The sequence below is a fragment of the Galeopterus variegatus genome, unplaced genomic scaffold (assembly GCF_000696425.1).
Source record: "Galeopterus variegatus unplaced genomic scaffold, G_variegatus-3.0.2 Scaffold2215, whole genome shotgun sequence".
Lineage (NCBI taxonomy): Eukaryota > Metazoa > Chordata > Mammalia > Dermoptera > Cynocephalidae > Galeopterus > Galeopterus variegatus.
The window spans coordinates 244,042-258,693 of record NW_007728326.1 but is presented as its reverse complement, the minus strand read 5'-3'; the positions used below and the strand labels follow the sequence as shown (position 1 = coordinate 258,693).

The window sequence follows — 14,652 nt, the reverse complement described above, 5'->3', positions numbered from 1 at the left end:
TCATATTCTGGAAAACAACGGTATGTGAGAATGCTCCCCCCCCCCACCACCCGCATACACAAAAACAGTTAGTTCTAAATGATTTAATCTATGTCATCAAAATGTCCATGAAATTTAATCAAGATCTAGAATTTAGTTCTAATTGTAAAGTATTCTTCAGCACATCCATAAATTGATGATGAATGGACAAAGCAGTTGCTTTGATATGTCATTAGTGGAAGTAATGTAATGTAATTTTGTTACATTTTGTTATATTAGAACTGTTAAACCACACAATTTATTTTGTATTGGCACATCTTTAAGAAGCCTGGCAACTACATTTTAAATTATATCGTCTAGTATTTGCAATGCAGATCAAAATTATAACTTAAAATCATTACCACGATGGGAAAGAGTAGTTATATTCCATTTGAATTTATTATTCTCTTTCATGTTATCTAGAAGGAAAACAAAGAAAGTTTGTATTATTGAACGATTTTCTAAATTTCCTAGGAGTGTGGGCTACATTTTTAAATGAGTAATCAAGCAAAAATGCGTACAAACTCATGTAACACTTACTTAACCCTTGCTATTCAAAATTAGGTAGAGATGAAGAAAAATAAACCTCTGAATTGTCATTCAACTGTGTTAAACAGCCCTGCTCTGAGGATTTAGTTACTTGAAGATTTAAACAAATGCTAATGACTAGACCATGTGCACTGAAGTAAACAAAGCCTGTCTGGGGAGAAAGAACAGAAGGAATATTGTCTGAACCAAAGAAAAAAAAGAGTTCTTAGGATTTATAATTACAGAATTGGAAAATCTTGTCGATGGAAGTGAACTCAGTAGCCATCTAATTCTAAAAATTTTCGTTCAAGAAACATTGGTTGAGTCCCTACAATGTACCAGGTGACATACTGAAGCTGCAAATCTGCAGTCCCTGTCGTCCAGCATCTTACAACCTGGTAGGAAATACAGACATACAAACCAAAGCCAAAATAAAACGTAAGGAGCACTAATACACATATGCATAAAGTGGTAGGAGAATAGTATGATCAGATTTTCAAGTGAAAATTAAATTTTGCCATTGGCTATTAAGATAATAATTTTTGTCATGTCATAAATATTCCCCTGTGATTAAGTTTGACCCTACCTGGGCTGTCTGTTTATATTACCTGTCTGCCAGTCTACTGCAAGTATATGAGGGTACAATCAGAAGAATTCTTCCTGCTCTTAGGTGTGTCACAGCCTTTCCAGACTCCCTGTATTTCCCCAGCTGTTCTCACTATACATAGTTTTTCATTTTCTATTGATCGAGTCTCAGCTAAAGAATCACTGTTTCTTCTTGAGTTCACTCTCCTGTCTCCCTGAGGAAGATTTAGATGTTCCAACTTCCGTACTGCTATTCTATATGGAGTGAAATCTCAATAAACATATCTCAGTGGGTTATATCGCTTTTGTAACAGACACAAAAGTCTAGGCTAGCCATTCTATTATGTATTAATACCTCTGCACTGGAACTGATGGATAAGGCATGCTACTGAATGAAACATGTTTAAGAGACTACCCTTAAGACAAAAATAAAACTGACAACTCACTGATAGAAACCATTTGTGTCCCCCCTCACCCCAGTCCCCAAATTCATATGTTGAAGCCGTAACCCCAGTGTGGCTATGTTGGAGATGGTGTCCTTAAGGAAGTAATTAAGGTTAAATGAGGTCATAAAAGTGGGGCCCTGAACTGATAGGATTGGTATTCTTATAAGAGGAGACATCGGAGAGCTCTCCAGTGTGTGTGTGCTCTCTCTCTCTCTCTCAGCACAAATCAAGGAAAGGTTATGTGAGGACATAGTAAGAAAGTGACTGGCTATCTACAAGCCATGAAGAGAGGAGCCCTTAGAAGGAACAGACCCTTCCCGACCTTGATCTGGGACTTCCAGCCTCCAGAACTGTGAGAAAATAAAAGTTCTATTTATTAAGGCACCCAGCCTTGGTAATTTGTTATGGTAATTATTACCAACAGAACCAAACAGTTATTTTTTAGAATGGGAAAATAAATTCCATCTTGTACACTATTTTTATATGCTATGAGTAATGTATTATAATAAATTCTCTACACATTAAATGCTAATTTCACATAGATGTATGTAAATGTAAGTAAACACTAATTTCACTCTCTGTTATGAAATGAATGTTTGTGCTCTGCCCCACCCCCATGATATATGTGACATGAGGGTACTTCAAAAAGTTCATGGAAAGATTCCTATTGTCCTTCAATTCTATTTTTCCACAAATTTTTGGAAGTACCTTTGAACACACACACACACACACACACACACATTTTTCCTAGAGGATATTTTAAACAGTAGCTTAATTAACAAAGAGGAGCCAAAGGGCGGTATGTCATAAAAGTAAATGTAAGCACCAACCAGCCCTACATCTAAGTTACAAAATCATATACAAATGCATCCGAAAATGCACAATGTTCCCTCAAATATACTCTAACATCTTACATTAGAGTCAGAATCACTTTCATATATCTTATCTCCCTTAATGTAATCATATCAGAAACTAAATTCATGTAAATATTTTTATTTAAATTTTATAATCTGATAAAAACATGCTCATCATAAGCTAACAGAGAAAGATGATTCTATAAAATGATTAAGCAAATTAGATGCAATAGAAGATTTCTTTTTCAGAGGCTATGCACCAACATCTAAGGCAGAAGAAGATCCGCAAAGGAGACTGAAAAGGATCAGACAAGGAGGAAAAGTAGGAGTGTGATGTCTTGGAAGTCCGGCTTTTCCCCAACTTTGTTTCCCTAAAGCTCTTGCTAGTGGATGCTGCCCACTTCACACATAGAACAAACCACGGTGTTATTAAAGAGTGTTCGTACCTACTTTCTCAGCTTTGCAGCTTCCAAAACATTAATTATTCACCTTCCTTTATTCACAATTCTCCTTCTCTGAATTTTGTGCTATCATGTTGTGCCTCCTTCTATTCTGTTGTCAAATACTAGCCACAAAGTCTTGCCTTAATATTCATCATTGACTTAGGTACTGTGTCAATATTCTCCTCCACCTGCAATCTTGCCATTGTGCTAGGATACTTCTATGTCCTTTGGAAAAAAATATCTACCACCCTTACTTCACAGTTCCTTAACTATAGCTCCTGTGATCTTCACCTACACACCAACTATGCCACACCAGTGTTTGAACTTTAGATCTGATATTGACTTGAACTTCTCTCTCTTTCAGTTATAAATGTCAATTATCCTACTACCTTTTTCCAAAAACTTCACATCCTTGATCACTTCTACTGTACTTATACTGCCAGAATTTTCATCTTTGTATTTTCTTCCAATCTTGAATCATCTCCTAAATTCACTGACACTTTCAGCCTAGATCTCACATTCTAACAGATGAACAGTTTCTTATCATCACTGCCTCCCTGTTTCTTTTTCTTTCCACTGCTTCCCTGGAAAAATGACAGCCCTATGAAATTTTACAGTGTGTTTTTCAGCTCACACATTTACACTTCTGTTTTCTTGTAAAAAAAAAAAATCACATGATCATGCAAACTAGTATCTTCACAAATTGAAAAAATAATGGTCCCCAATTTTTCTTCTACTATACATGATTTCAGATGTCACCTCGAGCTACATATCTTACCATTTCCTTAATCATTCTCATATGATGACCTTGACTTATATTTTATGCAGAAAGTAGAGCCTTCAATTGAGAACCTTTTAAGCTGGAGGATAGTGCTGGAAAAAATGGCATGTGGGACCCATGAAAGAAGGCACTATATCTTGTTCTCTTAAATTTCCACTCAATAACACAGTAAATACATTTGAAAGAATATTGGATGGATATCATTCACCATTTAATCCCCACATAATCAATTTTTACCACCTTATGTAAAGCATTCCCATCATCACATAGACTTTATTTTTCTCATCTTAAAAAAACAATCCCTCTCTTTACCCCCATTTCTTTCTCCAGATATTGCCATTTCTCTCTTCTTTACAGCAACATTCCTTAAAAGAAACGTCTCTATTTTCTGGCTCCAGTTTTCCTTCTCCTATTCCCTGTGTACTCTCACAATTCCACCTCGAATCCTGCCCTTGTGCTTGTCACTCCACAGAAACTGTTCTTATCAAGATCATTCATCACCTCCACATTGCCAAATGCAGTAATTGATTCATATTCCATAATTTCCCCATCATGTCATTTGATCTTTCACCCCTCCTTGTAACACTTTCTTCACTTGGCTTCCTGCTGCTGTGCTTTCCTGCTTTACCCTGTCTCACTGGCAGGTCCTTCTTTTTCATTGCTGCTTTGTCTTCTTCTCCCATACCAGTAAATGTTGAAATATCCTAGAAATCAACCGGTGCTTTCTCTTTTATCCATCTGCTAATATCAAAATATATTTGGAATCTGATATCGTCTCACCCTGCTACCACGCTGGCCCAAGACACCATGTACTTCTTTGTCAATCTCATCTAGTCCCATGGCCTTATTTACCATCTATAAGTAAATAACCCCCCTCACCCCCATTATACCTACTGCACAGATCTCACTTCTATATACCATATGTAAAACTTAGACATAAATTCCATATATGGAACTTTCTACTTGATATTTTCACTTGGATAACTAATAAATATTTTAAACTTAAAATATACAACTGGCTTCTGACTTCTCTGTTCCCCACTAAAGCCTCCTCTTCCAGGAGCTGTTAATGAAAGTAATGGCAACCACATTCTTCTAAGTACTCAAACACATTAGAGTCAACTTTGATTCATTTATTTTTCTTGCATTCCCATATGATCCATTAATATCAAACTATATCCAGAATCTGACATCTTCCCACTGTAGTCCTTCGTCGTATATTTGCTGCATCATTACAAAAGTCTCCTAACTGGTCTACTTCAGCCTTTTCTTCTCTTCAATCAATTGTCAACACAAAAGCCATAATTATACTATCGAAGATAAAACTCAGACTATGATACTCCCCTGACCAAAATCCTTCAGTAGTTTCCTTTATTACTCAGATTAAGAGACAAACGTTTTGAAATGACATACAAAGCCCTATGTGATCTTGCTCCCTCTTATATTTCTGATTTCATCTCCTACACCTCTCTCCCTTGTTCTCTCAACTCTAGCTATGTGTTTCCTTTGCTGTTCCTCAAACCTCCAGTCATGTTCAAAGCTCAGGACTTTTAAATTTACTGGGTTTTTTTGTTTGTTTGTTTGTTTGTTTCCTGCCTTGCATGCTCTTTCCACAGATATCCACGGGGCTCATTCTCTTGTCTCTTTTAATCTTTACTTAAACATGAATTTCTTCAAAGCACCTTTCTGGCCATCTTATTATAAGTACAAACCACCCACTCAGACCTCTTTTGCCTTACCTGCTTTATTTTTCTCCTTAGCACTTATTGCTGTTTAAACTATATATTTTTAAAAAAATTGTAGTAATCTGTTAATTTCGTCTTTGTTCCCATACTGGATGCTGTGGTGCACCATTAAGATCCCCTCAGTAATTTGGGCACTCATTTCCTCATCTGCTGGGAGTATTGTTGGGCTCACACTGGTCTTCTTCCAGGCATTCCCCTCATGCAGAGAAGTTGTTACACCAGGTTAACATTCAATAAATATATTTGAAAGAATATTGCACTTTCCAAGGAAACAGCTCATATCCAATACTGGTCCACGTGAGTGAGGGATATAAAGGACCAGCTCCCTTGCCTCAATGGGAAACACCTCTGAAAGGCCATCCCATGTCCAAATCTCCCTGTGGAAATAAGTAAGTTCTTTGTGCAATTGTATTGCATTTCACCTTTCCCCTCCATCTAATTTTCTATGGAGCTTTGTTCCTGAGCACTGACCCCAGTACTTTTTCTGTGTGCGAACTTCTGTCTCAGAGTCTTATTTCCAAGGAAACTGACACGAGATATTCCTTAACTTATAGAGTGTAAGCTCCTAGAGAGCAGAGATTTTTGTTTGTTTTGTTCATTTCTTTATTCTTAGAGCTTAGAACATGGCTTAGGACATGGTAGTTACTCAAAGTAAATAAGTGATTGTTACCACATTTTATCTGTTTCTTTAGTTTTTTAAATCCCCTAAAAGACAGTAAGCTCCTTTAATGAAGGACAGGTTTTTTTTTTTTGTTGTTGTTGTTGTTGTTGTTGTTTTTTAAATATCTTACTGCATAGAATCTAGTACACTGTAAATGTCTCATAAGTGTTTGTTCAATGAATGAATAAAATTAACATTATGCCAAAATTTTAAGATACTTTGCCTCATTCTTCATAATCAGTTTTGGACACATTTTTGGAATTGAGTGTTTTTCATTTTAATTTTCTAAAAGAAACACAGGCAGATATGACAGAGTTAGAATCAGAAATTAAATGTTCTTTAGTTAATTCATATTTGTGATTATACTTAAGGTTTCTAAATTCTTCTTTCAAATACTAACCTGAAACAATGTACTGATTTATTCCATCCTCATCATCTTCACTGAAGGCTGGACCTTGATTTATTTGAGAATCCTGTATACAAATATCTTCAAACAAACTTTTCCAAATTTCTATGCAGTCTACTTTTGAAGGGTCACCACACTGACAATTCCACAAAATTGTTTCTTTCAAACTTTCTCTTAATGTTGCACATAGTTGGCCTCCGTCAAGGGTCTTGCATTGTTGTGTTTCTCTCCCACAGGCTTTTTTAAAATTCTCATATAACAAAGCGCAATGTTCAGATTCCTGGCATACCTGTGCTGCAATGACACAGTCACTCTTTTTTCTAGCCATTAATGATGCATCTTTTTGATGGAACCATTGTGTGATACTTGATTGTGAAACCAAATCTGAGGACAGTGATAATTCTTCTATAAATAAAGGAATGACTAAAAAATAAATGAATTTATTTACTTACAACCTTTTAGTATGTTTTTTAAAAGTGTGTAGACAAATTTTTATAACTATTTCATTATCTATTATTTTCGTAAACTTTTGAAAAAGTACTTTAAGAGCGCCATTACAAATGATTTTAAATTTTTAAATATTGAGACAAAAACACTGATAATTTATGGTTTGTGTAACCACATAATACAACTGCTTATTTTCTTTTAGTGACATTTTGTCCGTATTTATTTTTCTTTTCATTACATTTTGATAATGATTGGTAGAAATCAGGTTAGATTTAAAATATAACCCATTATTTCTGATGTAAATTTTTATGAATTTTCATTTTGTCCTGAGAATGTACATTTACTAAAGTGTTTCTCAACCTTTTTAAAATTATTTTTTCCTTAAGAAGACTTTTTAGAACTTTTTTTCCTAATTCCCCCAGTCCCTCATGAAATTTTAATTCCACAGATATATTGTATACCTATTTAGAGTAGAGAGATTCTTTTTTATCCACCTCCAAGTACCAATTTTTACCCCTCGATGGTTATATTGCCCTCATTGAGAACACATGTCCCACTGGATAGATATAAAAAGCTCAGAATCATAAACTTTATGTAAAGAAGGTAAGAAAACAATTTCAATATAAGACTCTGTGTAAGCTTAACAGAAGCTTTCAGAAGTCTACTGTCTACTTCTAAAATGTCTTGTCTTCCTCTGAGGCACTTCATGAGGGCCTCCATAGTAAAAACTTTCTTGACCTTAACTCTTCCTTTAGCCAAAGTTATTTTTTTCTTTGGGAGTATCTTGCTCTTCTTGTTTGTTTGTTTAATTTTTTTTTTATTAAATGAATATTCCTTATACCTTAGTTTTTTTTTTTTTAAATGCCTAAGACACAAGATAAACATAATATTACCAATTTCATAATATGAAAATGTTTACTTATAAACTGCTATGGCACTCTTGTAAACACTGAGCATTGTAGCTTTTGTAGTGCATGTGTTTTGAAACACACACTACTATAGCATTTTGCACATTTCTCAAACAACAGTTCACAATGAATTTTTTTAGTTCTGTCATGCTCCTCTATAGAACAGAGACCATCTCTTGTATCCCTAATAGCTAGTATGTCCAGGCATGAATGAAGAGGATGTATATAAATGAAGGCTGTCCTCATATAATTACTTCTATTATATTGGTAATTATAAATTTTGAAATAAGCTGTAGATCTGCCTAAATATCTATGTATTTTACTATACATACATAAAAATATAAGTTTAGGCTAAAAAAATAAGCTAGGCTAAATTAAATAATCTGGTCAAATGTTAATTTTACTCTATGCTGTCAGCTGATCAAAAGCAGAGACTATTTTATCCATCTTTATGTTCCCCAGGCTTTATACAATGTCTATACATGTTAACCTAACAATAAATATTTTATAAATGGATACCTGATTTAGATGTTCAAAATATGTTAAATGAATTAAAAATATTTACATTATATATTTATTGACAATTTGGTAAGTGTCAAACACTATATTCAGTGATTTGGCCTTTTTTAAAAAAAGAAGTGCCAAAGCTGAATTTTCTCAAGAATAGAAAAGTGTGTGCCTCAGTGCTGAGGAAGGCTTTGAGAATGTAAAGGAGAGAGAGGTCATGTCTTATTGGAGTGAAGATCAAAGTGTTTGTGGAAGATGCTGCACTTGAGATAGAGTGAATGGTAAGATTTCAATGATCATTTCCTTTCTTACTCTAAGCTGAATTTTAAGTAATCACCTGAATATTCTTTGTAAACAAAACCATGTCAGGTCCATCATGAAGCACATTTGTGAGAGCACTTAGGTCTTCTCTAGGTCTTGTCCATATGAGACTCTCATTGACTATAAGGTTTTTCAGCATTTGGCTGGTTTATCAATATTTCCACATAGTAGCAATTAGTAAATTTCTATTGTGGAAAAATGGTTTTAGTATGTGAATTGATTTGAATTTTCCTGCTTTAAATGTGTGCATATCTGTTGACTGGTAACAATATTTTATCAAAACTAGGTATGATTAAATGGTTATCAAGATAGAAATTGTCTTACCATTTTGAAACAAAATTTAATAAATATTTTAATAAGCATTTCAACATGCTTACATTTCAGCCTACTTCAATCTAAAGCTAGTAGAGACCTACTAATCAGCAAACTAATGTCATTTTCAGTCCTGTCCTATTTTGACTTCTCAGCTTTTGAAATCATTGATAATTTTCTCTGTGTTTTCTCTTTCATTGACTTCAGGAATTCTGCCTACAGTAGTTTCTTTTCCTGTCTTTAAAAACTTCTTTCTGGTTTCTTCAACTAGATCATAAAATTGTTCTAAAAATACTTTTCTTCTCAATTTATGTCCTTTCCTGGCCTTTCTTATTGTCCTTCTTGTTTTTATCTACTTATAAACCTCTGATTCCAAAATCTGTCTCTATTTCAGATTTCTCTTCTCACCTCAAAATCCCTGCTTCCAAATGCCAGCTTGATAAGGTATGTTCCTTTACTTCCTTTTTTTTAAAAACTATTTTTTCCCCCATGGGAAACATAAAAAAAAAAAAAAAAATTAACATTCCTAAACTGAATATTCCAAATTATGCTTCAGATGCAATGTTTATGGAATACAACTTACTGCTTTTGTCCCAGTCCTGTACTTTCTTCTTTATTTCTTGTCTCAGTGCACAGCAATACCCTTGTCCCAAGCCAGCAAAATGGATATCATGCTTAATATATTTCACAGTTATATCCAACTGATCATCAATTTCTATCAATTAAAATTTATAAATATACCTTAAATATGTCTTCTTATAATTCTCAGGACCAATGTGTTAGTTTAGGCATGCATCAACTCTCCCAATTTATTTCAATGGCTTTTTAACTGAGATCTCTGGCCTGTATCTTTCTCTCCCCTCCTTTCCATCTTCTGTATTACTGCCAATGATATCTTTTGAAAAGCTGATTTTGCATTCCTCTGTTTAGAATAATGACTCCCCTTAACAACAGTTTGCAATCTAATCTCTTTAGCAAGATATGTAAATTCAGCTTTCCTCTGGGTTCTTTCCAATGTCATCTCCTAATACTTCTCCATTCTACAATCCAGCTTAACAAAGGATTTGTTGCTCCCCAAATGCTGCTTCATCATATTTCCTGTTTTAAAACACCCATTTTGTTTTGCCTTCCTACTAAACCCAGCTCACCCTAAAAAGCTCAAGTCTGTCAATTCTGTGAAGTCTTCTGAGTCACCATTATTTCTTCCTCTATGACTTCAAGTATTTGCATGTGTGTGTCTGTGTAAGCATATCATGTAGCATGTATCACATTGTACACATGATATTTGGCAATTATCATTTTAATTAAGAATTGAGATCACACAAAATATGTTCTCTGATGATACTAGAATTAAACTAGAAATCAATAAGGAAGATATCTGGGAAATCTTAGACACTTAGAAATTAAACAACAACCTTCTAAATAAACCATGAGTCAAAGCAGAAGTCACAAGGGAAAGGAGAAAATATTTTAAATTGAACAAACATTAAAACACACAAAAAAAATTTGGATGTAGCTAAAACAGTACTTGGAAGGCAATTCATAGTATTAAATGCTTATGTAAGAAAAGCAGAAAATCTCAAATTAGTGATCCAAGCTTTTATCTTAAGAAACCATAAAATGAAGAGAAACTTAAATACAACACACACACCAAAAAGAAGTAATAAACAGAAAAATCAAAAAAGAGAAAAAGAGAGCAAGAGAGAAGACACAAATTACCAGTATCTGAATAAGAGAGAATATTACAACTCCTACAGAGACTGAAAAGGACAACTAGGGAATATTAGGATCAACCTAGTAGAGGGAAAGAAGTAAAAAAAGAAAGAGTAAAATGGAAACTCAAAATTCCAACATAAATCTAGCAAATGGATGATACAAATTATCAAAGCTCATTCAAGAAGAAATAGGTAACCAGAATAGTTCTACAACAATTAAACACATTAAGTTTATATTTTAAAAATTTCCAATGAAAAATGGCTCAGATATCTTCACTGCTTAATTAGACCCATCATTTAATAAAGAAATAACATTATTTTTTGCATAGTGTTTCAGAATATAAAAGAGGAGGAAATACATCCGAATTTATTTTAAACGTCCAGTATTATCCAGATAACAAAACCAGACCAAGATATTATACGAAAAGAAAACAATGGGAGAATATGCTGTATAAACATAGATGTATCAACACGATGTAAGCAATTTTAAATTAGCAATATATAAAATGAATAATACATCTCGACTGAGCAGAATTTAGCCTTGAAATGAAGTGCTGGGTAAACATTCAAAAGCCAAATAATGAAATTCACCACTTAAAAAACTAAAGGAGAAAAAAACTCAATTGTTTTAACAGGCAAAAAAAAAAAAAAAAAGAAATGCAAAATTTAACATCCATTTATGTACTTATGATAAAAAAAAAAAAAGAGAGAGAGAGGGAGAGAAATTTCCTCAGCCTGATAAAGGGAACCTGCAAAAATCCTACTACAAAAGCCATTCTTTATGGTGCAAAACTGAATGCTCTCCTTCTAAGATAGGCAAAAAAGGCAAAATTCACTATCAACTATCCTATTTAACATTATACCAGAAGTTCTAGGCAGTGCAAAAGAGCAAGAAAAAGAAATAAAAGCCTACAAATTGGAAAGGAAGAAATAAAACTCCCTATTTATAAATGACAAAACTATGTAGAAAAAGTTATATACTCTAAAAAAAAAAGTTATTAGAACTAATGTTTGAGTTTAGCAAGGCACAGGATACATGATTCATATGAAAAACTCAATTGTATGTCTACACGTCTATGATCATTTGGGAACTAAAATGTAAAATAAATTACAATTTACAACAGCCCCCAAAAGTATATTTGTATAAATCTAACAAAATGTATGCAAAAACTATATACTTAAAGCTATAAAATATTGATAAAATAAAGAAGTCCTAAATAAATGGAGAAATATATTATGGATCTGAAGACTCAACATTGTAAATTAATTAATAATTTTCAATGTAAGTTCAATCACGATGCCAGCAGGATTCCTTGTCGACATTGACAAGATGATTCTAAATTTTTATGAAAAGACAAAGTAGAATAGCCAAAACAATTTTTAAAAAGAACAAAGTTGAAGGAATCACATTACTTGACTTCAAGATCATATAAGGCCATAGTAAGGCAGTAGAATATTGGCAAAAGTACAGATATAAATCAATGGCACAGAATAGATAGTCTGGATAGAGCCACCAATATATGGCCAAACTATTTTTGAGAAAGGTGAAACTGAAAATTTTTTCAGCAAATGTTGATGGAATAATTGAATATACATATGGAAAAAAAGAATCTGATCCACATTTTGCACCGTACACAAAAATAAACTGATAATATAACACAGACCTAAATGTAAAACCTACACTACATAATTTCTAGACCATATGAGAAAATCTTTGTGAAAGTGGGTTAGGTAAAGATTTCTTAGATGCAACATCAAAGGTATCATTCATAAAAGGAAAAAAATCATAAATTGAACTTTACTAAAATTTTTAAAATTCTGTTTTCTGAAAGACACCTTTAAGGAAATAAAAGACACAAACTTCTACATATGTTAAACAAAACACATTTTCTGATAAAAACCCCATTTGGTATATAGAAACAACTTTTAAAACTCAGTAAGGAAACCAAAACCCTATTTAAAAATGGACAAAAGTTTTGAAGAGATACTTTACCTAATAATATATAAATATAGAGAGACAGATGGTGGATAGATAGATATCACATATGCACATGAAAATATCCTCAATATTATTAAGTGCAGGCTAAAGCCATAATGTGATACCACTGAATATATAGCAGAATGGCAAAAAATAAATAAATAAATAAAAAATAAAAAATCAAATGCTTCTGAGAATGTGTCAAAACTGGAACTTTTGGTTACATCAAATTTGATTTGTAGTTTGAAAGCTTTTTATAAAGTTAAACATGCACTTACCATATGACACAATAATTTCATACCCAAGAGAAATAAAAATTTATGGTTTTATAAATCTTATACATGAGTATTTATAGCAGCTTTATTTATTATCTCTAAAAACCTGGAAATAATGCAAATTACTTTATTTGCTGAATGGATAACCAATCTGTGGTATACCCATACGATGGAATACTACTCATCAGGAAAAAGAACAATCTTATACATGAAAAATTGATGAATCTCAAAAGTATGATGTTAAATAAAAGATGTCAGACTCAATAGGCTACATGTTATACAATTCCATTTAAATGAACTAAATTCGGGAAAAGACAAAATTATGGAACAAAACATTGTCCAATGATATCACTATGAATGCTATTGAGTTTTATATGTTCATTTTGTATCCTGCAGCTTTACTGAATTTATTTATCACTTCTAAATGTTTTTGGATAGAGTCTTTAAGTTTTTTAAAATATGAGATCATGTCATTGCAAACAGGATAAATTAACTCCTTTCCAATTCATATGCCTTTTCTTTCCTTCTCTTGCCTAATTGCTCTGTCTAGGACTTCTAGTAGTATGTTGAATAAAAATGTAAAAGTGGGCATTTTTGTCTTGTTCCAGACCTTAGAGGAAAGGCTTTCAATTTTTCCCCATTCGGTATGATGTTAGGTGTGGGTTTGTCGTACATGGTCTTTATTGTTCTGAGGTAAATTTCTTCTATACTTTGTGGAGAGTTTTTATCTGGAAGGGATGTTGAATTTTATCAAGTGCTTTTTGTGTGTCTATTGAAATGATCATATGGTTTTTGTCCTTCATTCCATTGATGTGATATATCATGTTTATTGATTTGGGTAGCTGAACCATCCTTTCATCTCTGGGATGAATCCCACTTGGTCATGGTGAAGAATCTTTTTGATGTGCTGTTGGGTTTGGTTTGTGAGTATTCTGATGAGGATTTTTATATTATATTTATCAGGGTTATTGGCCTGCAGTTTTCTTTCTTTTCTTCTTCTTTTTTTTTTTTTTTTAATATCTTTGTCTGGTTTTGATATCAGGGTAATGCTGGCCTTATAGGATAAGTTTGGAAGAATTCCCTCTCCTTCAATTTTTTGGAATAGTTTGAGAAAAGCCTGTATTAGTTCTTTAAAAGTGTGGTAGAATTCAGCAGTGAAGCCATTCAGTCCTGGAGTTTTCCTTGCTGGGAGATTTTTTATTACTGCTTCAATCTTGTTACTCTTTATTGGTTTGTTCATTTTAGAACTATTTGATTCTACATATTTCTTAGAAAGTCTTTGTGTACCCTCAAGGGTACATGCAGACTACTTTGATTACCACTATTCAAGTATAAGATCAATTAGATGCCCCTCTGCAAAGACTAGTATAACTCTAGGTAACTGGTTGTACAAATATTTTGGTCTCTCCCAGGGGACTCTGAGTTCTGTAACAACAGAGATGATATCTTATTAGTCTTCTATCATCTCGGTGTCCTGAAAAGCCATAATAAGCCCTACAAATGTATGAATCAAATGAATGAATATGTAATTCTAATGACTCAAATGAGGCTTAAAATTATGGTTAGCAATTACAGAAATAGGTCATGCACTTAGAAGTCTACAGTTTTCAAAATCCCAAATCATGTCAAGAATTAATCGAATTACATAGATGTGGTTAACTTTGAAATTGCAGTTTTCTTTTTCATGATTGTAAATATTCCATTTAAAAAAAGTATTACCTG

General features: G+C 33.1%; 1 protein-coding gene across 1 annotated transcript in view; it reads right to left on the bottom strand.

Moving 5' to 3' along the window:
* Positions 1–14,652, bottom strand: part of GFRAL (GDNF family receptor alpha like) — a 78,494-nt gene that overhangs the window by 54,787 nt on the left and 9,055 nt on the right. The window contains exon 4 of the mRNA XM_008580944.1: positions 381–437. Within this exon, the coding sequence (XP_008579166.1) occupies positions 381–437 (57 nt within the window). The remainder of the gene's footprint in view (positions 1–380; positions 438–14,652) is intronic.